The 22956-nt window shown below is 41.1% G+C and overlaps 1 protein-coding gene across 4 annotated transcripts in view; it reads right to left on the bottom strand.

Moving 5' to 3' along the window:
• Positions 1 to 22956, bottom strand: part of DPYD (dihydropyrimidine dehydrogenase) — a 543036-nt gene that overhangs the window by 363614 nt on the left and 156466 nt on the right. For all 4 annotated transcript variants that reach the window (XM_073356963.1, XM_073356964.1, XM_073356962.1 and 1 more), the window contains exon 4: positions 9106 to 9193. In XM_073356963.1, coding sequence (XP_073213064.1) covers positions 9106 to 9193 — 88 coding nt within the window. The remainder of the gene's footprint in view (positions 1 to 9105; positions 9194 to 22956) is intronic.

The following is a 22956-nucleotide window of genomic DNA, read 5'->3' as shown; positions in this document are numbered from 1 at the left end:
TTATATCTATGCACATCAGTTCAAATTGGAATAAACTCACCCCCCCCCATTATTTCAAAGTAGAATGAACAAAACAGAAGAGTGAGTTATCAAATATCACATATATTCTATATTACAATGCTGCTGATATTTAATCAATCCAGAAAACTTTCACATCATTTGACTTATGTCATCATAACAGGACTGTAATTTCACACAGTGTCACTATCTTTTTATGAAAAAGAGGAAAAGGAATATCTTGTACTGTCATTTTGTTCTTTGTAGTTTAGAATGTGAGAGATTCCTTAATTGACACAGTGTCATTGCAACAAGTCTATTCCACATAATTATACTACGGCAACTGAAACCAGCTGTCAGCCATTCCATTACACCAACTACAAATAGACTTCTCAAGAAAAGTCACTGTTTCAAGTACATCAATTTAACACCATTACTATTTTTCTTTTAAATGTTTTTTGTACTTAGTGACTTGAAATATGTAGAGATTAAGAAAAAAAACTGAGTAAAACTGTACTTTCAAAAACATGGAGCCCCATGAATTTTTCTTAAAAACTGTAATGCATATTTGCAGTTCTTACCAATTTTACAGCCGCTTAAGCCTCTTTTACAATCTACTAATTGTATTAACAGTATCACAATTATACTATTTTACATCTGAATTCTGAGTCATGATTTTATAAGACATTCTCAATGGGATGCAAATGACCCTCTGGAGTGGGGGAGGAATTATTCTATTCTCTCCATTCCTCTCACTTATCACAATCCTGTTTCTTTCTCTTCTCCACCTCCCTTCCAACCTCACATAGCCTCTCTCCCATTGACATTCTCTCCCCCTGTTCCCTCACTGTTTCCTGTCTCCCATTTCCCTTATTACATCTGCACCCTTATTTTCCCTCACTTTGTATTTATAAGATCAGGTTTCAGAGTAGCAGCTGTGTTAGTCTGTATTCGCAAAAAGAAAAGGAGTACTTGTGGCACCATAGAGACTAACCAATTTACTTGAGCATAAGCTTTCGTGAGCTACAGAAGTGAGCTGTAGCTCATGAAAGCTTATGCTCAAATAAATTGGTTAGTCTCTAAGGTGCCACAAGTACTCCTTTTCATTTATAAGATCCTATCTCTAACATTTCCCTTCTCTTTTAACCCGCACCCCCCAGCAATACACATTCCCCATAACCCTCAGTCTTCCTCCCTACACGCCATATTACCCAATCTCTCCGTCTCTCCTATGCAATCTACATTCCCCCCAGGCCCTTTAGTCTCTTCTTACCCCATGCATTTCTCTGAACCTCTCGCTTGCACACTACTTCCCTTTGCACCCTCTCTGGCTCCTCCAGCACTTTGTCAAGCTCCCTCATGCTCACCACATTCCCCTACCTCTTCATAGTTTCATGTCCAGCCTCTTATCCAAAAAATACATCTTTCCTGAGGGAAGCCAGTCTTCAGTTTTGCTAAAAATAATGGGAGTTGATAAGCATCTTTGCTAAGGGAAGACTTACTTCTACATGCAAAGACTGTTGGGAAATGATGCCCCTTGTTGATTCAGGGCAGTTTGGCTTCAGTCCCGGTACTCCAGGTACATCTTAACATAGCAGCAGTTATGTGGAGCCCATTCCTGCTCCCTGGCTCAGACTTTTATACTGCTTGCTTTCTTCTAAGAGCTACCTAGCTGGTAAGCTAATTACCTCATTAGTACGTCAGGCTCCCTACAGGTACAAGTAATCCCTTGTACCTTCCCAAAATACAAACTACCTAAATCCCTCCTACTCTAACTACACCCAGTGTCCTTTTACTGGGTTCTCACTTGCCAGGGTGCTGGTTTACAAAGGGATCAATTGATAGCATCCTGTCACAGTCAGTATCCACTGATTCCTATGGCTAATACCATTCACAGGAATCTATAGCACCAACACAGTCTTGTCAGAACAACCAGTAGATACTGAAGGTGCCAGACAATGAGACACACTGAGACTGTCTCACTGCACAGGCAGGTAGACTACGCAATTGTGGGACAGGATGGAAAGCAGGGTTGGGGAACATCAGGGAGTTGATTGTGACTCCCTGATTCCTGAGGCCCCAACAATGCCTAAAGTTGCTTCCGGGCAGCAATAAGATCCACAACAGCTATAAGGTCCTTTAATGGATCCTACCCCGTGGGAGCTTCATTCTGCCATGCCGTCTTCCCTGCCTCAACAAACTGGGATGGGGCGATGGGGCAGAGGCTCAGGGCACAAGCCTGCTGGCTGGGTCTAAAATCCTAACACCACTCTTACAAATAGGTAAGACACAAGAAGAAAAAAATCCTTCTCCTATAGCTTGTAAGTACTTGTATCTTTGCAGATTTAATTTTAAATGACAAGATCAATAAAACATGACACCCTTAATCTTTAGCATGATTTTTTTTAAAATTCAACAACTACATTTTAAACATCATAGTTAAATATAAATGGTCTCCAAAAAGCAGTTTAGAAAGAATACTTGTCTGTCATCTTTTTAAAAAAAATAAAATAAAGTTTAAAAAAATAAACTAATATTCACAGTATGGTGAATCTAAAGTTGCATCTCACCTATTGAGAGATTCAACTGCAAACAACAGTCTGTAGGAAGGCTACTGAGTAATGCTGACTGGGAAGATACAATAGAATAGATTGTACCTTTGGAAAGTAGAGCTGTAATCCAGTTTGTATGAAGAATGTAAGTTTTGGTATAAACTCTACTGAATCACAGAAGCCTGACACAATACAGCACAAGTGACATCCTTTTCTCAAAGAGGCCCAAGGCTCATTGAGCCTAGCAATTCAATTACCCTCTCAACCCAGAAAGAACACCCCCCCCCCCGCCCCGAGTTGAGGTCTACTTGCAGAGCACCTTGGAATGGCCTACGTTGTACATGGCCTGTAAATATCTAAAAAGCCTCAGGCTTTAGAGAACAAGAATCCCTGACCTTTTATGATTGCTCAGTAGTTTTTTTTTACACAAAACATACTACATAGAATGGCTTAAATAGCTGACAAAATAATACATTTTCAGTAAGCCACTGTTTAAACAGCTTTGTTTATAATAAAACCAGTTTAAAAGAATACCTGAATATCATACTACCAACTACTTTGTGAAAGAATATGGACACAATGAAGGGTAGGCAAACTGGTTCGTATAGTATGATTTAGGGCATGTCTATACTACAGCAGCTACTGTGCTCCAGCTATGCTGCCATAGTGTGGATGCTGCCTGTATCAATGAAAGAGGTTTTCCCATCTTTGCAATTAATCCATCTCTCTGAGAGGTGGTAGCTAGGTCAACAAAAGAATCCTTCCATCAACCTAGCTGCGTCTAAACTGGGGGTTAGGTTGGCCTAACTACAGTACCCAGGGCAAGAAATTTTTCACAGCCCTGAGTGACATGACTAGGTCAATCTAACTTTTAAGTGTAGACCAGGCATTTAAGTATTTTACATTTTAATTTAACAAAAAGATGGTTAAAGGGTGACTTGATTACAATTCACAAGTATCTACATGGCGAACAAATATTTAAAATGGGCACTTCGATCCAGCAGAGAAAGGTACTATAAGATCCAGTGGCTGAAAGTTGAAGCTAGACAAATTCAGTCTGAAAATAAGGCATACATTTTTATCAGGGAGGGTAATCAATCACTGGAACAATTTACCAAGAGTCATGGTGGCTTCTCCATCACTAACCATTTTTAAATTGAGGTTGGATGTTTTTTCTAAAATATGTGCTCTAGGAATTATTTTGGGGAAGTTCTATAGCCTGTGTTACAGAGGATGTCAAACTAGATGATTACAACATTCCCCTCTGGCCTTCGAATCCATGAAAACTTCCTTCTCCCTGCACATCACCATTTTGAGATTTAAGCCAGTCTGGAAATTCTCTTAGCTACAGTATTGTCTGCATATATAATCTGCTCTGGAGCTTCCCGCAGGTGAGGGAGGAAGACTGTCCATTAGTGAGGGCGAGGAAGTTGCTGGGCTAGATGTGCTTGAGGGCCTTAGAAAGGTGAGATAGTGAAGGAACCCACTGTGGGAGAACAGGAGCTTGTTGAAGGGTGAGAGAGGAATATGGTAAGGACAGGAGTAGATTGAGAAGAAGGGGGACCTCAACAGGTCCAGCTAAGCATCCAGATTTTCTGGATTTCTTACTAAACACTTGAATCTTCCAAGTTTCAACCTTTCACTGGTCAAGAAAATATTCTGTCTAGACACCAACAAGAGTCTTCATAGGTAATCAGATTAAAATTATTAACAGTAGTTTATTTACAAGATGCAAATGACAGAAGATATTTCAAAGTAAAATATTTTTCATCAAAAATGGTCTCTTTAGAAAATTATTTTTTAACAAAACACATGATATTATCAATTCACGTTTGTCAAAATGGGAGTTTCTTTAAAATCTTATCATATTAATTTTTTTCAGTCAACAAAAAAGTTTTGATGGCACTTTCAGTGATGATTTTAATCAAAGAAAAAAACCAATTGAAAATTCTGCAAAACAATTTGAGGAATCAAAAATTTAGTCTATTTCAAATTTTTCAAAATGAAAACAAATTTCAAATGTATTCACTAAAACTACCTTTTCTACTTTTTGATCAGTCCTAAAAATGTCATATACATACTTGTAATCATCCACAAATCTACATAGAAGGCAGAGTGACTTACAGCAGGGGTTGGCAACTTTCGGCATGTGGCCCGTCAGGGTAATCCACAGCAGGCCATGAGACGTTTTGTTTACGTTGATCATCTCCAGGCGTGACCACATGCAGCTTGCAGTGGCCATGGTTTGCCATTCCCGCCCAACGGGAGCTGTGGGAAGTGGTGGCCAGCACATCCCTGCAGCCTGTACCACTTCCCATAGCTCCCATTGACTGGGAACAGTGAACCACAGCCACTGGGACCTGCAGAAGGCTGTGCCTGCGGATAGTCAACGTAAACAAACTGTCTGGTGGCCCGCCAGCAGATTACCCTGACCCTAACCGAAGGCTGCCGACCCCTGACCTAGAGGAAATGGCCTAGGACTAGAAGGGTGGAGAGATGGATTCTAATCTCAGCTCTACCTCTGTCCTTCTGTATGATCTTGAGCAAGTCATTTCACCTTTGTGTGACTCTGTTTATCTCCCACCCTTTGCCTCTCTTATCTACTTAAGCTGTAAACTCTTTGAGGCAGGGACAATGTCTCTCTGTGTGTTTGTACAGTTCCTCGCATATTGGGATCCTGATCTAAACTGGGGCCTGTTAGTAAAGTAGTAGGGGCTAGAAAATGATAGGAATCAGGGAGATTTGCATCTAAAGGTTCTTGAGGAGTAGAGATTGTAGAGTATTGTGTCCCTAGGAAGCTGGTAGGAGCATGAAGGGGGGGGGGGGGCGGGGGGAGGTATAGGCACTGGTGGTGACTTGGGAGCAGGATGGAGAAGGGAGAATCTCTCTGGTCTCTTCTGCATGGCACCATCACCTAGACTGGTTCCTGAGCATATCAGTTTGTTTCATTTTGGGGGCTTTTTTTTTAAACTACTAATGTTAATTTTAATTTACAGTACACCTGTAACACTGAGATACTCACACAGCTGGGCAACTTTAGATTTCCTCTACATGGGCTAGGGTAAGAGAGTGTAACATAAGGCTGTATGTAACTTCATTCTGGGAATTGAGAACACTGAGGTGCAGAGCTGATTTTACAGACGCAGTAAATGACTATATATCTTTGTCCTAACATTTTGGCCAGCACAATGAGGAAAGCATAATCACTTGATTTTTTTTTAAGCCATCATTGTGCTGTGTTCAACAATACTGTCAGTCTTGTCACATTTTTCAGGCACCAGCGTCAGGCAAAAAATATTGTTGAGCCCTTCTCTGTAAAAGTTACTGCTTCTGAAAGAAGACTGTAGTTATGGGCATGGAGGGTCCCTAAGAGCCAGGCAAGACAGGCTATGACTGCATGTTAGTAATTGCGGAGTAATTTGAGGTTTTAGATTTTCCCCTAAAGAACACTGAAGTTCTTAAGCCCTGGTCTACACTAGGACTTTAGGTTGAATTTAGCAGAGTTAAATCGATGTAAACCTGCACCCGTCCACACAATGAAGCCCTTTTTTTCGACTTAAAGGGCTCTTAGAATCGATTTCCTTACTCCACCCCTGACAAGTGGATTAGCACTTAAATCAGCCTTGCTGGGTCGAATTTGGGGTACTGTGGACACAATTCAACGGTATTGGCCTCCGGGAGCTATCCCAGAGTGCTCCATTGTGACCGCTCTGAATAGCACTCTCAACTCAGATGCACTGGCTAGGTAGACAGGAAAAGAACCGCGAACTTTTGAATCTCATTTCCGGAGACTGCGGGAACTGTGGGATAGCTACCCACAGTGCAGCACTCCGGAAGTCGACGCTTGCCTCGGTACTGTGGAAGCACTCCGCCGAGTTAATGCACTTAATGCACTTAGAGCATTTTCTGTGGGGACACACACACTCGAATATATAAAAATGATTTCTAAAAAACTGACTTCTATAAATTCGACCTAACTTCGTAGTGTAGACATACCCTTAGAGAATGGCTGCGCTATGCCATTCTTTTTCTAAAGCAGAACTTCCTGATAAAGTTGCAACTGGTCAAGTTACTCACACTGGGCCAAACCACAGACTGACTGAGTGCCTACACGTTCCATGACAGCTCTGGGAGATGTGACATAAAACAATCACACAGAACTAAGTGTTAAGGAAAGTACCGGATCTATATAGCCCGTACACAACCGGTGTAATCCTGGCCCTATTTAAGTCAATAGGAGTCTTCCCGCTGATTTCAGCTGGGTCAGGATTTTACCCAACACCATTAATATCAGACCCTTAATATTATCTCAACATGCCTGTAGCAGGATGCAATCCCAGAACATATCCCGTCCTTGTGGCACTGCAGTCACCATGCCTCAGTTTCCCCTCATCGGTGATGGTTCTCTGGAACTTCAGCATAGTTCAGTTGCTGAGGTGACCATGATAATGAAAGTCCAAAGAAAAACAGCTCTCCCTCTAACCTCAGGCCCATGCTGCACACAACAGCCTTCAACTTTTCATCTTCCAGCCCTTCAGGGTTCTCGTCAATCACTTCTTCCTCCTCTTAACAGCAGGGGTCTCTGTACATTCTCTCAGGGTAATAGCATAGGGGGAACCCACCTGCACCCTTTACTCTGGGTTCCCTGCCATTGGAACCCTAAACAACTGGGCTATCTGCCCTGTAACTCAAACCCTTATTCACTCACTTTCCCTCCCTGCACCTCTTCTTATGTACCTATGTACTCTCTCTGGAGAGTCTTTTCTCTCAGGTCTTTCCTAGTCCCAATCCTGGGTTTAAACATCATCTCCCTTGGGACAGAGTTACCAGAGTCCTCCTTCCTTGGGCTTTACTGTAATCCTAGCAGGCTTCTCTCAGCCTCCAGCTTCCCCTTGGAACAGGACAACCAAGCCCTCCTTCCTGAAGCTGTGCTTCACTTCAGAAAGACTTCCACAAGCCCCAGATATCCACAGCTCCTCCCTGTATGTCTCTCATAGCTCCCCCTTTGACTGAGCTCAGAGCAGGTCTCTGACTCACACCTGGTCCCCATTCCCAGTTAGGTTCTGCTAATTCTTCCTGAACACCAATTCTTAAAAGAGACATTGCCCTTGAAGGGGAGAAACCACCGTGCTACAATGCTTCCATATTGAATTTGCTTTAGGTTTTAGGGTACAATAATGTAGTGGGAAGGGAAACCAGCAGATTCATTACTGCTTTGAATCTTCTCTGTTCAGGGCTTCTTTGTTTCACTGTATTTCAAGGATGCATTAAGAAGTGATATGCCTCAAAGTAGTACAGTACCAGTGGAAACAGATGCCTGGCATTCAAAAAAATAAATGCTGCATTGGCATAACAGATTATATAACAGAGCAGTCTATATGTAGATGCCGGACACAATTCCACAATAATTGTTAACCATGTAAATATGTAATTATGTTATAAACGACATATGTTTAATAACTCCTTTTGTCCCAATGTTGATTGTCAATATATAGAATATACTGTGAGGGTTTCAGCTCATATAATGTAATAAAAACAAGTGAACTCACCCAAAGTGTGGCTTACCCTCAATGTGTAAATGAAACCCACTTTTCTCTCATTTTAGCTATGTGGACTCCAGCACCAGCAGGATGTGTGTCTGAGACAGGTAGCAGGAGATGAGGCCAGCTGCTTCTATAAACCTCTCACCCAAAACAGCCTCAAGCCCTCCCAGTAGTCACCAAGTTTGGATGGAGTAACAGCAAATCAAGCATCACCAAAAGACTTAAATGCGTTTTTAAAAGGTAAGTGGTAACTAATATCTTTTCAGAATTAGAATGTCCCTCATAACCTGATTAATGCAGACATATATTTTCATGTTAGCTGTGCAGTCAGGTTCAACGTTTGTATTTTTGATTGTAAAAAGGTACTTACACATCTGAAGGCAACAGAAAGTATCTTTTTTCTCCATTAACAGGATAGCATCTGGAAACACTCCACCTTATTAAAGTTGATTCTATTTATTGTTGTAATAATTCATTAATATTATTGGGTTTTGTGAATAAAAAATGATAACGCTTATTTACTTGAACCACAGTAATGAAAAACATTCATCCCTGAGATGAGCACCTGCATGCCAAGTGTCAGCCCAAAGCAAATTTTATTAAGAAAATTATAATAATTTCCTGAAAATATTTATTCTCTAATGGAAAGAAAAATGTCTTGTAACTATAAGGGCTCAGTCAGGTAACAATACAGTGAATTCGTTACACTGAAGTGTTTCGTTTTGTTAATACTATTAATTGATTAAATCCATCCAAAACAAATATCTGAAAGAAAAATAAATCTGCTGAAGAAACAGATTTACCGTACAGTCTTTGCATTTGCAATATCACCGAAGAACAATATCAGTAAGAATAATTAAAAATTAAGAAAAATCTGTTAAATTTGATCATTCCTGTTCTCAACATTATTTTATTAGAGTCTACAAAGATAAGGATTGTAATTCAATCACACAAAGAGAAAGCAAGCAACTGCTGTTCTTGCGTTTCATTTACTACTGTGAGCCTGCTTTTACCTTGTTTGCAATACTTGTGATAAATGACTTGATGTCTAGATTAGTTGGGCAGCTCTTCTGACAGGGGGCATCTGCACACTTTAAGCACCTAGGGAAAAAATTAAATGAGTTAAGGAGACATACAGTACAAATACTGCCAATAGCATAAGTTTTTTCATGTACACATGGATAAGTTGATAAGTCTAAAAAAAATAATACTTTACATTTCAATAGAGACTTTCATATAAGTATTTCAAAGTGCTTTGTAAACATTATTGAATTAACTCTCACAACAATATAGTGAGGTAAGTTTTATCATCCACATTTTAAAGGTGGGGATGTTCAAGCACAGATATGTTAAACAAATAGTCTAAGCCATACAAGATGGCTGCGATGAGCCAAAAAGAGAACTCTGATCTCTTTAGTTGGGTGTTTTAGCCAGAAGAGCATCCTTCTTCAATAACAAGCAGATCCATACAATCCACTATTCTGAATGTGCAATCTATTACTATATTACATACACAAATATGTTAAAAGAATGTTAAGGCTGAAAAGTTAAGCACTCAAAAGATAGGAAATGCCACAATTTCTATTATCCATTGAACAGTATTTGGGAGCCCTTGTGCCATTCACAGTCTTATTATATAATCATACTATTTCTTCCATTGGACCCGGCCTTGTTCAGTACACAGGATGGATAGTGCTCACTGAATGAGTAGCTATTTGATTTTTCTCTTTATTTGTATTCCTCATTGCATGGACACAGGCCTTATTTACTAAATACCATTCAAACCCTGCTCTGAAGAGAATTATTAATTTCATCATAGTGGTATTCATCACTGTAGTATCTGCTTCACAAACAGCTAATATATCCTCACAATCTGAAAATATATTTTTTTCTAGACCTGGCTCTATAACAAATTCTTCTGTGATCTTAGGCAAGGTCTGTGTGCCTTAGTTTTCCCAACTGTAAAACAGATGAAATTCATTAATGAAGTTCTATAGATGTAACTGAGAGTATAATTTTGAAAACTGAATAATCAGATATGTACAGTTTTATGATACTTTTATAGGAAAGACGATAAAAATAATTAATGATTTATATGGTTCACCATGTTTCAGTCCCAAGGAAGAAGAATGGCTGCTAAATATTGTGTCTCTTATTTTGTGCAATACAATTACTTTAATGAGTTAGAATTGGTTAGTCTCCAAGGTGCCATAAGTACTCCTTTTCTTTTTGCGAATACAGACTAACACGGCTGTTACTCTGAAACCAGATAAAAGGATGAATTTTTACTTCTAAACTGTGGGTTTACAATCTCTGTCTTCAGGAGTACAAACCAGCACTCCTATGGCAACTTGCACTGAAGTTGACTGGAGTTTTGAAAAAATATCTGAGGGCAGAATGGGAACCTTTTTTCCCCCCATGACAAATTATATTATATAATAAAATACACAATCTTAAGTAGCAGTGATTAACGACTCATTCTTGCAAAAGCATCCATGTGGGCATACAGGTCTAAATTCACCTCCTCAAGTCCTTTTACAGGATTGGACCCTAAAGAATAATCTAGTTGATGTATGATTTTAAAAAAAGCAAGCATCAGCTAAAGAGTTAAAATGATACCCTGTTAAAATATTTTTCTAAGGGGTTGTTTTTTTTGGCTTTACACTTTAGTGAAATATCATAGACCAAATGCCACACTACTCATAATCTGAGAATTCATTTAATTATTCTGGATACTTTTCAGCATAGTTATAAAAGATGTCTATGTCAACTTATAGAAAATAGCAAAAAATAATTTTTTTCAGGTCTAACATGGCTACTCATACAGCATTCCCAAATCTCCCATTATTATTTAGTAATAAATATTACCATTATAGTACAGCCTCAAGGATTAGGGTCCCATTATGCTGGTGCTGTGCAAACATAGCAAGAGATCATCCTAGTCCTAAGGGGTTTACAGTCTAAAAACACAATGAGTTGCAGAGTCCAGGGCAGGGATAAAACATATAAGCAAATGCATATAATGAATAATTGGTAGAGATTTGTTAGTTAATGTATTGTAGGTGTTTATGGGGTTTTTTGTTTGTTCGTTCATTGGTTTGTTCCAATTGGTCATAAAGTAAGTGAGTAAGAAAAGGAAATAGTCACAGCTTGTCACCTACCTCACCATAATTAGCAGTCAGTATTTTGTGGACATCATTTCAGAGAAGAATTAACTGGGAATTTGGAGAAGGATATGGTAACATAGGGTGACCAGACAGCAAATGTGAAAAATCATGACGGGGTGGGAGGTAGTAGGAGCCTATATAAGAAAAAGACCCAAAAATTGGGTCTGTCCCTCTAAAATCTGGACATCTGGTCACCTTACGGTAACAGTTGTTCGGATTTTATCACAGAGGGTTTTTTCCATGCATTTGAGGAAGCACGGAAGAACAAGTGATCTTAGTACTCTAAGCAGACTTGATGGGAGCAAGGTTGCAGTATACAAGGCAAGAAAAGAAGAGGTTGTAGTAATCGAGATGTGACATGATGAGGGCTTGTCTGACAGTTTTGGCTGTGTAGACAGAGAAGTGAGAACAGAGAGAACAGACTTCAGAATCACAGGTAAGAAAAAAGCAGCCATTCTGTTATGTCTTTTCTCCACCATTGCCCTACCTCAAGACAGTTTTTAAAATGCAATAGCTCTTTAGGCAGGTTTGCGTGGACTACCGTTAAAACAAAGTATATTTATATTAAAAATGAATAGAAAGGTCCCATAATAGGATAGCCAATGTATAGATTAATGGTTGTGTTTATTATCTTTACCAAATAATTTCTGTTTTTATTATTATTGAGATGGTTCACAAATAACAGCTGTTGAAAACATCAGGGGTTAATGAGGCAGGGCAAAGCAAACCTGAATTATAGCTTTTTTTGGGGGGCGGGGGGAAGGGGGGTGCCATGAATACGCCAGTAGGCTCTCTCTGATAATAATACCATCCTCCAGTTCTCTGAGTGCTCTGCAGACTAAAGTGCATGAGGCTGCCATTAATCCCACTTATCACACTGACAGCTCAGTAATTACACTACTGCTATAGTCAGGTACTGTAGTCCTAATAAAATATCAGCCACTGCATGGAATGTATGCTGGTGAGATGTTTTATTAAACTTGGGGGGTTGATCATCAAGTGACATTAGTGTTGACCTATTTTTCTATTTGACAATAAATTATCCTTTGACCATGCCATAATAGATATTATAGAGTGCATTTAATGTACCAAACAGCAAAGGTACTGCATTCCAATGAGCTAGGCAAATGGCATAAATAGAATCGTAGAAATGCATGCCAGAATATCATTACCTAAATTGCTTTAAGTGACTGATACTGTGAAAAATCAGAGACAGTACTGTACTTAGGGGAATATGCCAACATTTGCTGTAAACCTCAATACTACATATATTTTCCCTTATAAATTAATGGCCAAGATTACACTTTTGTTTTACCTTGCCCTTTTTGAAATTCCCCTTTACTTTGTGAAAGCCCCTTTTACTTTTCAAAAGTACTCTGTTATTATGTACTTGGTTTAAAATGCACTATAAACAACAGAATCAATAAATAAAAAATCTCCAATCCACTTGTCACAACTAATGCATTTAAACGTATAACAATACATTCACATTTTAAAATAAAGCAAAATTACCTTGATTTATTTATTAGTGGTAATATCTATCCTAGAGAAAACAAAAATTTAAACCCATATGCATATTTATATTTAGGCATATCTAAATCACACATGTAAATTAACATACTTACATCTTCATAACAATGAAATACAACCAACTCTTCCAGTTATCAGTACATGTTAAATACTTTCTCCCCACATCTGTCTTTGGAATGACAATTAACTCATTGAGAAAGACATAAAAGTTCTATGATATTGTATCATTTTAAAAGAGAGAGGCTATTCACTATTCTGAGAGCCAGCTCAAGACCTATGCACTGCTTAAGCACGACTAAAACCCTATTTTGAGACCTTAAGTGGCGTTCCACTCTAGACTGAGTTTTACCCATGGTAACCTATATTTAAAATGTTTCGTAAGACGGGGCAAGGCCAGGAGCGGATTTACCAGGAAACAAACCATGTGGTGGCACGGGGCCCCCAACAACAGGGGGCCCCCCAAAATTCAGGACAAATTTCATCTGACAACCTGCCCCTAAGTCCTGGCCGGCGGCGCATGGCTCAGGCCCCACGCCACTCCTGGAAGCAGCCAGCTGCTGGCACATCTCTGCGCTCCCCTGGCGGAGGGAAGGTGGCTCACTCCCTCCACACCGCGCCACTAACGGAAGCGGTGGCATGTCCCTGTGGCCCCTGGGGGAGAGGGCGTGTCTCCGCATGCTGCCCCCACCCGGAGTGCCAACTCTGTAGCTCCCATTGACTGGGAAGTGTGGCCAATGGGAGCTGCAGGAGTGGTGCCTGTGGGCACTGGCGGGCAGAGACCCCCTGGCCCTCCCCACCTAGAAGCCGCTGCCGGGGGGGGGTGTGCCAGTTGGTTTGGGAGCCACGCTGCACAAGGTAAGTGCCGCCCCCCTAACCCCCTCCCACACCCCAACCCTCTGCCCCAGCCCAGAGCCCACACCCCTCACCCCCTCCCATACCCCAACCCCGTGCCCCAGCCCAAAGCCCACACCCCACACCCACACTTCCTCCTAGAGTCTGCACCCAAACTCCCTCCCAGAGCCCAACCCCCTAACCCTTCTGCACCCCAACCCCCTTCCCCAATCAAGGTACCTCACTTTATTTTCATTTACTTCCCATTACTTATAATATAGGAGGAGGAAGAAGAAAAAAGTATGAAAATGGGAGGGGGGATAAGAGAGAATGTTCTTTTTCTTGGCTGGGTCCTGGGGGGAGGGGGGCGAAAATGAAGCTGCGCACAGGGTCCCACTAACTCTCAATCCGCCACTGGGCAAGGCAGCAGACATGAAAATAGTCATTTGGAAAGTTGCAGTCCAAAAGGAAGTGAAGCAACCAACTCAGAGAGAAGACAATGTATTGTGTTGAAACCACAGTAAATGAGACAAAAGATCATATATAGAGAAAATTACACATTTGAAACATAAATGTACTCAAAAACCCCAATCATTAATCCCACCTTAGATAAGATTGCATTTGCATTCTCACTTTTGAAGTATGCACAGGTAAACTAATTGTCCTATATGAATAAAGCTAGGTATAAAACATCTATACCAATTAACCATTTTTGCAAAGTATTTACACAAGAGAATGCTCTGTTGTGTAACTTTTTTAGTGTTATAGGGTCATAGAAATGTAGGACTAGAAGGGACATTGAGAAGACATCAAGTCCAGCCCCCTGAGCTGAGCTAGGATCGAGTAAACCTAGACTACCCCAACAGATGTTCATCCAACCTGTTCTTAAAAACCTTTGAGGATGGGGATTCAACTACTTCCCTTGGAAGCCTATTCCAGAGAATAACTGCCCTTATAGTTAGAAAGTTTTTCCTAATATCTAACCTAAATTTCTCTTGCAAGATTAAATCCATAACTCCTTGTCCTACCTTCAGTATGGAGATCAATCAATCACAGTCCTATTTATAACAGCCCTTGACATTTGCGAAGACTGATCAGGTGCCCCTTTAGTCTTCATTTCTCAAGACTAAACGTGCCCAGTTTTTAACATTACCTTATAGGCAGGTTTTCTAAACCTTTTATAATTTTTGTTGCTCTCATCCGGAGTCTCTCAAATTTGTGCACATTTTTCCTAAAGTGTGGTGTCCAGGATTGGACACAATACGCCAGCTGAGACCTCACCAGTGCTATGTAGAACAAGACAATTATCTTCAGTTTCTTACATACAACACTCCTGTTAATATACCCAGAATAAAATTACCCCTTTTCACCACTGCATCACATTGCTGGCTCATATTCAATCTGTGATCCCTATAACCCCAAGATCCTTTTCAGTAGTACTACCGCCTAGCTAGTTATTCCCTATTTTGTAGTTGTGTATTTGATTTTTCCTTCCTAAGTGAAGTACTTAGCACTTTGAACTTCATCTTATTCAATTCTGATCAATTCTCCAATTAATCAAGGATCTTTTGAACTCTAATTCTGTCCTCCAAAATCCTTGCAACTCCTCCCAACTTGGTGTCATCTGCAAATTTTATAAGCATATTCTCTATCCCATTATCCTAGTCATTAATGAAAATATTGAATAATACCAGACCCAGGACTGATCCCTGTGGGACCCAACTGGTTATGCATTCTCAGTTTGTTAGCAAACCATTGATAACTACTATTTGAGTAAGGTCTTTCAACTAGCTGTGCACCTACCCACAGTAAATTCATCTAGACCATATTGCCTTAGTTTGCCAATGAGATGTCATGTGGCACTGTCAAAAGCTTTACTAAAATCAAGATATATCATGAGCACTGCTTCCCTCCATCCACTAATCCAGTAACCCTGCCAAAAAAAATAATTACTGTATATACTTGTTCATAAGCCGATTTTTTTTTTAGAAAAAAAGGGAAGCATCAGAGAAGGGGGTCAGCTTATGAACGGGTACAGAGAGGGGGAGAGGTGGGACACAGCCCCCGTGCCCCAACAGAGTGGGCAAGGAGAGGCAGCACAGCCAGCAGTGCCAGAAGGGAAGAGGTGGGGCCAAAGTCTCTCCTCTTATGGCCACGCCGCTCTCTCCCCAGTCTCCGAAGCAACTGCAGCTCCGTGGCTGGCAGGCTACAGCCGCACCGCCCGGCCTGCAGGAGCAGCTTCAGCCAGGCCAGAGAAATCTCTCCCTGGCCTGCCCCAGGTAAGTTGGGAAGGGATGGGATGGCAAGAGTGTGAGGGTCCTGGGCTGGGGGGGGGGCGGGAAGGTGTTACACAGGGAGGGGTCATGTAGGGGGCTGTCACAGGGGTTACTCCCCAGACCCCCAGCTTGTTTAATAATTTGTTCCAGTATCTTTCCAGGTATCAACATTAGGCTGACTGGTCTATAGTTCCTAGGTTTTCATTTGTTCCTCTTTTTACAGACAGGTACTATGTTTGCCCTTCTCCAGTCCTCTGGGATTTCACCCATCCTCCATAAGTTCTCCAGTATAATTGCTAATGGTTCTGAGATTCCTTCAGCTACTTCCTTAAATTCCCTAGAATGAATTTCACCAGGCCCTGCCTACTTGAATACCTCTTACTTATCCAAATATTCTTTAATCTGTTCTATCCCTATTTTGGCTTGTGTTCCTTCTTCATTTTGTTAACATTAATTGTGATGAGTATCTGGTCACTATTAACCTTTTTAGTGAAGCAAAATAGGCATTAAACACCTCAGCTTTCTTGATGTCATTAGTTATTAGCTCTCCTCCCCTGCTAAGTAGAAGACCTATGCTTTCCTTTGTGTTTCTCTTGCTCCTAATGTCTTTAAAGAACCTCTTCTTATTGCCTTTTATGTCCCTTGCTGCGTATAGCTCATTTTGTGTCTTAGCATTTCTTATTTTCTCTCTACATGTTTGTGCTATTCTTTTGTACTCCTCCTTAGCAATTAGTCCAACTAGTCCTTCCACTTTTTTGTAGGTTTCCTTTTTGATTGTCAGGTGATGGAGCCATATTCTTCCTATCTTTCCTTCACACGGGGACAGTTTGTAATTGTGCCTTTAATATGATCTGCTTGGGAAACTGCCAGCCTTCCTGAATTATTGTTTCCCTGAGATTTTCTTCCCATGAGACTTTATTTACCAGTTCTGAGTTTGTTAAGTCTGCTTTTTTAAAGTCCATCATCCTTATTCTCCTGCTCTCACATGTTTCTTTCCTTAGAATCATTAAATCTATCAGTTCATGATCACTTTCACCAAAATCACCTTCCACCTTCACATTCACAACCAATTCCTCCCTGGTGGCCAGAATCAAGTCTAAAATGGCTGTCCCTCTGGTTACTTCCTCCAATTTCTGAAAGAGAAAGTTGTCTCCAATAGATTCCAAGAACTTATTAGAAATTTTGTGTTTTGCTGTATTACTTTCCCAACAGATATCGGGGTAATTAAAGTCCCCCATTACCACCAGGTCTTGTATTTCGGACATTTCTGTTATTTGTTCTAGAAATGCCTCATCCACCTTCTCATCTTGATTTGGTGGTTGATAGTAGATCCCTTCCATGATATCATCTGTACTTTATACCACTTTTATCTTTACTCAGAAACTTTCAACTGGTTTGCCTCCTACCTCCTTCTGGTCTCTCAGAACAAGTATATGTCTTGTTGATGTATAATGCAACACCCTCTCCCTTTTTATCCTGTCTGTCCTTCCTAAACAAGCTATACCCTTCAATACCAACATTTTAGGCGTAAACTTATCCCACCAAGTCTCTGAGATACCAATTAAATCATAATTTAGCTTACAGACTAATACTTCCAGTTCTTCCTGTTTATTCCCTATACTCCTTGCATTTGTGTATAGACATCTAAGATGTTGAGCACATTTCCCCCTCTTGTTGCTTCTATAATCCTTAGTAATTTTCCATGTCCCCTACAACATCTAACCCTCAGTTAAGGGAACACGTTTTATGCTTTCCTGTGGGTTTTGGTCACCTGCCCCCATTTAACCTAGTTTAAAGCTCTCCTCACTGGCAACTCAGTGCATGAAGATGCTCTTCCCCTTCTTATCGCTTCCCAGGAGACCTTCCTCCAGGAACAACATCCCATGGTTGAGGAAACCTAAGCCCTCCTGGCAACACCATCTGCACAACCATGCATTCATCTCCAGGATGTATGAGGGTCCTTATCCTCAACCGGTACAATAGACAAGAACACAACTTGCACTCCCAATCCCTTCACCCTTGCTCCTAGAACTCTGCAATGGTAATCTGCTCAGAGGCATACCTGGCCCTATCATTAGTGCCCACATGGAAGAGCGGCATGGGGTAGTGGTCAGAGGGACTTACTGTAACATCTTTGGCATGGGCTCCAGAGAGCGCACCTTCCGGAACACCACATCATATAATTGTGTAAATGACAGTATTATTCCAACATAATACACATACAAATACATACATACATTCCAACATAATACACATACAAAAACTTGGACTTTCAATTTCTTATTTACAAGAGTCAGGTATTTGTGTGTACCTTCACATTGATCAATGTAGCTATTCTGAATTTGCACCAGCTCAGGATCTGGTCCACTAGCTTTAAGAGAAGTGTAAGCTATTCATTCATCTCAAAAAAACGTTCACTTTGAAGCCTAATCATGACAACTTTATATGTCAGCATTCTTCCTAAGAACTCTGAGTGTCTGGGGCCACTTTCTGAATGAGTTCCCTGAACTTTGAACAGGAGATGAGTAACATGGTTAAAAATATGAGATACCTCTTTCAAAGGGACACTCTTAGAGAGGAGAGAGAGCTTCACTGCCCTCTTCCCTAAGAGAAACAGGCCACCATGGGGCTTCCTAACTCATGTCTTCCCTCTGCAGTTTTATCCTTTGGCTTTTAAGAGCTCTCTTGTGACTTTTGGAGGTCAGCTGTCTTCCTCCTCTCTTACTGTTTCTCCAGTAGCAACTGGGGTGATCGTAATCCGGTACCTGTGGAGGGAGAAGAGGATCTGCTGTTGCAATCCTTTCCCACACATCCATACACACAGAGGCCTAAATATAGAGATAGCAGGATACACTGCTGAAACCTTGAAAAGGGAGAAGACACGGATCTACTGCTACAACTCCCAAGCCCAATTCATGGCGAAGCTCCGCTGCTTTTGCTTATGGCAAAAGATTACTTTGGAGCCTGTAATGAAATAAGGATGGGACTGAGATGGAGTGTGGGTATAATAGGGAGCGAAGTTCAGGGCTTGACTCCACAAACAATTAGATAATGGAAAGCTGGGGTCTGACTCTAACTGGCAATAGTCTGCCGTGGGATAACGGTTCATGCACAACCTGCTCCAGCGTGTTAAGACTTCATTAGAGCACTCTGATCTAGTCATCTTTGAAACAAACTGTTAATGCACATCAGCAGGGTGCACTCAAAGAGTTAGACCACAGCAGTCTAGTGCAAACAAGATACACACCCCAAATTAAATGTTCACGTAAACAAGCCCTTTCTACAGGGAAATTGGGAATTATTGGGTCGGGGAAAACAGGCATTAAACCCTCTCAATGTTTTCAAGTCAATTGCATTTTAAATCCTGAGCTAAAATTTCTATTCAATTCTGATTACTGTCATCAAGAGGTTATGTCCACAGCCTTACCACCTTGAATGGTCATCCTGCCAGGTTTCACAAGCTTAGCCTCAGTGAGGGGGAAGCTATACATTTGCAAAAAATGGTGCTGGGTGTTTAGCACTCTTCCCTATGAGCTAATACAGAACCAATATACATATCTAGCAATATTAGGACCCCTTGATTGTGGAGGTGCCACTTTATCTTTTGGACAAAACATAACTGAGGTCCCAACTATTTCAAGGTTATTAAATGAAAGGTTCCATGTTACGTTTTTGCAGTGTCCAAGTGTGGTTCTGTTATTTAAATTTTTAGAATAGACTCGGGATACATTCCAAGATTTCCTCTGCAGCCATGAGTGATAGAAAGATCTCTCATTTAAAAAAAAATAATCTGAGATTCTCATTGTAGCAAGTTTGATGGAATGTGAAGGGAGCAGTACAAGTTGAAACAGGGAAGAGTTTGGAGGAACACCAGGAAGTGTACAAGGCTGGAATACCAGCTTCAGTTGCAGCATCTCTGTAAATAGCTCTGTTAATAAAGTTTAGTTTTAGAAACATGAGTCCTCATGTTATTACCAAGCATGTGGTATATGAAACACTCATGAAATAACATGACTCCAGGAGGTGAGGGTTAAAGAAAAACATCAAATCATGAAAGTTGGCAAGACTGTTTCTGCTTTCTTCAAAAACAGAACTCTCTGAACAGCACTCACTTCTCTTCCCGCACCCAGAACTCCACAGCCCTTCTACGCTTCCAAAAACCTCTAGCTCTCCCGCACACTATTACCCTTTATCCATTCAGTCCCCCCTTCCCTCGTAGGTGTGCGTCTACCTCCTCCTGTCTCACACAGGCCGGAGGATCCAGTCATGGTGGGGAAGAGGAGGAGTGTGCCCCTTTGTTCTCCCTTCTCGCTTAGCCGAGACAAGGTGGTCAGAGGGCAAAGAGGTGGAGGGAGGCAAGCAGCAGAAGCAGAGACAAACAGGAATTTGCTGCTGGCTGCAAAAAGAAGAGGCAGCAGCAGGCTGAATTTCTCTGCTGCCAGGAGATAAACAATGCAAGGATGAGGGGGAGAGGGGGAGGGAAGCCCTCCTCAGAGCTGAGAGCTGGCCTTGGGAGACTATGAAAGTGAATATGCCTACATGAGCCATACAGAAATAGACCCTAAATCTCTCCCTCCACCCATACCACTTCTTTTCTCCTTTCTCTCTACTGGCTCCGGTACTCCCTGCCTGATCACTTTTTTATTCTTCCTCTCTCCACTTCTCAATTTCATCTCTGTGTCCCTCTTGAGATCTAGGAACTTTCCCCTCCCTTCTGTATCCCCTTGGCTCTCTCCCCACTTCCTGCAGTCTCTGTTATCAACTCATCTGAGCTCCCCATCCTCCTTCTTTCACAGAGTATCTCCTCCACCTTTCTTACAATCTCTCCTTTATTCCACTGTGGCCCCTCTTCTCTTTGTCTCCCTTGAACTTCTTCCCTCCTCACCTGTGATTACCCTCTTCGCAATCCTGGGGTCCCATCCTTTGGTCTTTGGCTTTTCTGGTCTCTCTCACCCATTGGGGTCTCTTTCCTTCTTTCACCTTTCTCTACTCTTAACCATCTCTAGGGTTTCTCTCTGTGTCTCAAACCAGTCTAACTCATTGAGTCTCACTCACTCACTCGTTCTTCTCTACCTCCATCCCCTTTCTTCCTGCCACCAGGAATCCCTTAATATCCTGCTTCCAGACCCAATTACACTATCCCTCTGCCTAAGCATGACACAGTCCCTATAGTTACCTTTGCTCCAGCTCCGTCTAACCACCACCATTCCTTCCATACCTGTGTCCTAGTTCTTCCTGCCCTCATGTCCTCTCAAGGCTCTGACTCCAGTAAGCTCCCCAGCAACGTCTCCTATGCCTGCCTGGCTCCATCTTCTCTGCATCTGTGCTCAGACTAAGGGAGGAGGCAGAGAGTTAGCTGCCTCACCGCAGCTACCGCTGGCAGGAGAAGAGAAGTAAAGTACTGAGAATTTCTTTCAAAACCCTACTCAGTGCTGGAAGTTCAGCCTGGGGAAGTTGCAAGGAGTATGTTGGGAGGCAGTACTCCTAACAGCTAGCCATGGTGATAGGTCTGGTCCTAGCCAAATTCCATAATGGGTAATTATATTCTGCCTCTTTGAATTTCTTCTGCCATTTCATTCAGACGCAGTATTATTTTTTATCTTACCTCACACTGTAATATACTGTTGCAGTACAGTCTCAAAGATTACCATGTTTCACCCTCTTCACTTTACACTGCATGTAGATCAATACTTTCCTTTTACTTCCGTCAAGTAATTTACAATGCTGCAGAATGAGGAATATTCTATAAATGAATTAATTAAAGAAAATCGCAGTGGATTAAGGCATGTTGTAGCAAGTGGCATGGATATCATGCCAATGCAGCAGAGAACCAGTATCCTTCAGATGTATCAGAAATCGCGGCAGCTACTTTTCTCAGCTATAAGGCAAAGTCATATCCGTTGTGTTCTGGTTTCTCACAGATGTGGCTTGTAAACAGGCAAGTAACATAAACAGTTTAAATTTCTATTAGCAAATATGTTTTGTGTGGCCTAATAAGCAAATCAATAATATTGTTATAATAGTGTTTTTAGTATGACCACATGTTTTGTACTTTTCTCCCTCTCTCTCCCCCCTCTTACCCGCATCTGATTTCCTCTTTTGAAGTTTTAGGAGGGTGATTTTATTAGTGTTGTTTTTAATCTAGATTTTGTTTTTGTAATCTATTTATTATATATTGCTCTACAGCACCCTGAGTTCCTTGGCTTTATAAATAAAATTATTATGATAATATGTCTCACAAATAAAAAATGCTACCTATGTGAAGGAATATAATCCACTCAGTTTATGTATCTGTATCTTCCAGTGAATGTCACAAACCTACATGCTACTCCCCTTGAGTGTTAGATTTTGCATTTGAATAGCTGAGGTATACAGTTCCTGACAAGTATGTAAAAACTCATGTTCTCACACAGCTTCCTTTTGCCAACTGTCTATGCCCTCTTATGTGCAGTGATGATTCCACCTCAGGGCTCTATAACTTAAAGTCAAAAAGTGAGTTTGAGATCTACTACTTCAGGTGGTACATTTTTCTATTGCTGAGGGCATGCTCAAATGACAACACAGATTCACTACCAGATTGATATGCTACAAGTTTAACTGAATTACAAGGCAGTTTGCTTAGAATAGTTGAAAAAGCCATAACTGCATTGAATCACAATTACAGAAAAACTCATGTATATCCAAGGGCTGGAAATCAAAGATGCTCTGAAAAAGATAGTGCTTTGGTTGCCAGTCTCACATTTTCATCTGTTGTTCAAACTCCTAGAAACATCTATTGTTCTCTCCAGCACTGTTGGTGGGGAATTTTTCAACTAAATGTTTTTTAGTCAGAAATGCAGATTCAGTGAAACAAAAACTTCTATGGAAAAATACCAGTTTCAATGAAACTCTTGTTGGGAAAGGTTTCTCAGGTCCAGGAGGGAATTTCTGGATGGGGGGAGGGGAAGAAAGCAGCACCCCTCCCAAAATAGACTGGTGGTTTGGATAGTCACCTGGGATAAGGGAGATCCAGTTTCAAGTACTTGCTCTGCCTAATTCAGACCAAGTATTGAACCTGTGT

Source organism: Lepidochelys kempii, chromosome 8, assembly GCF_965140265.1.
Source record: "Lepidochelys kempii isolate rLepKem1 chromosome 8, rLepKem1.hap2, whole genome shotgun sequence".
Taxonomy (NCBI): domain Eukaryota; kingdom Metazoa; phylum Chordata; order Testudines; family Cheloniidae; genus Lepidochelys; species Lepidochelys kempii.
The sequence above is the reverse complement of the archived record's forward strand: the minus strand, read 5'-3'. Positions and strand labels throughout refer to the sequence as shown.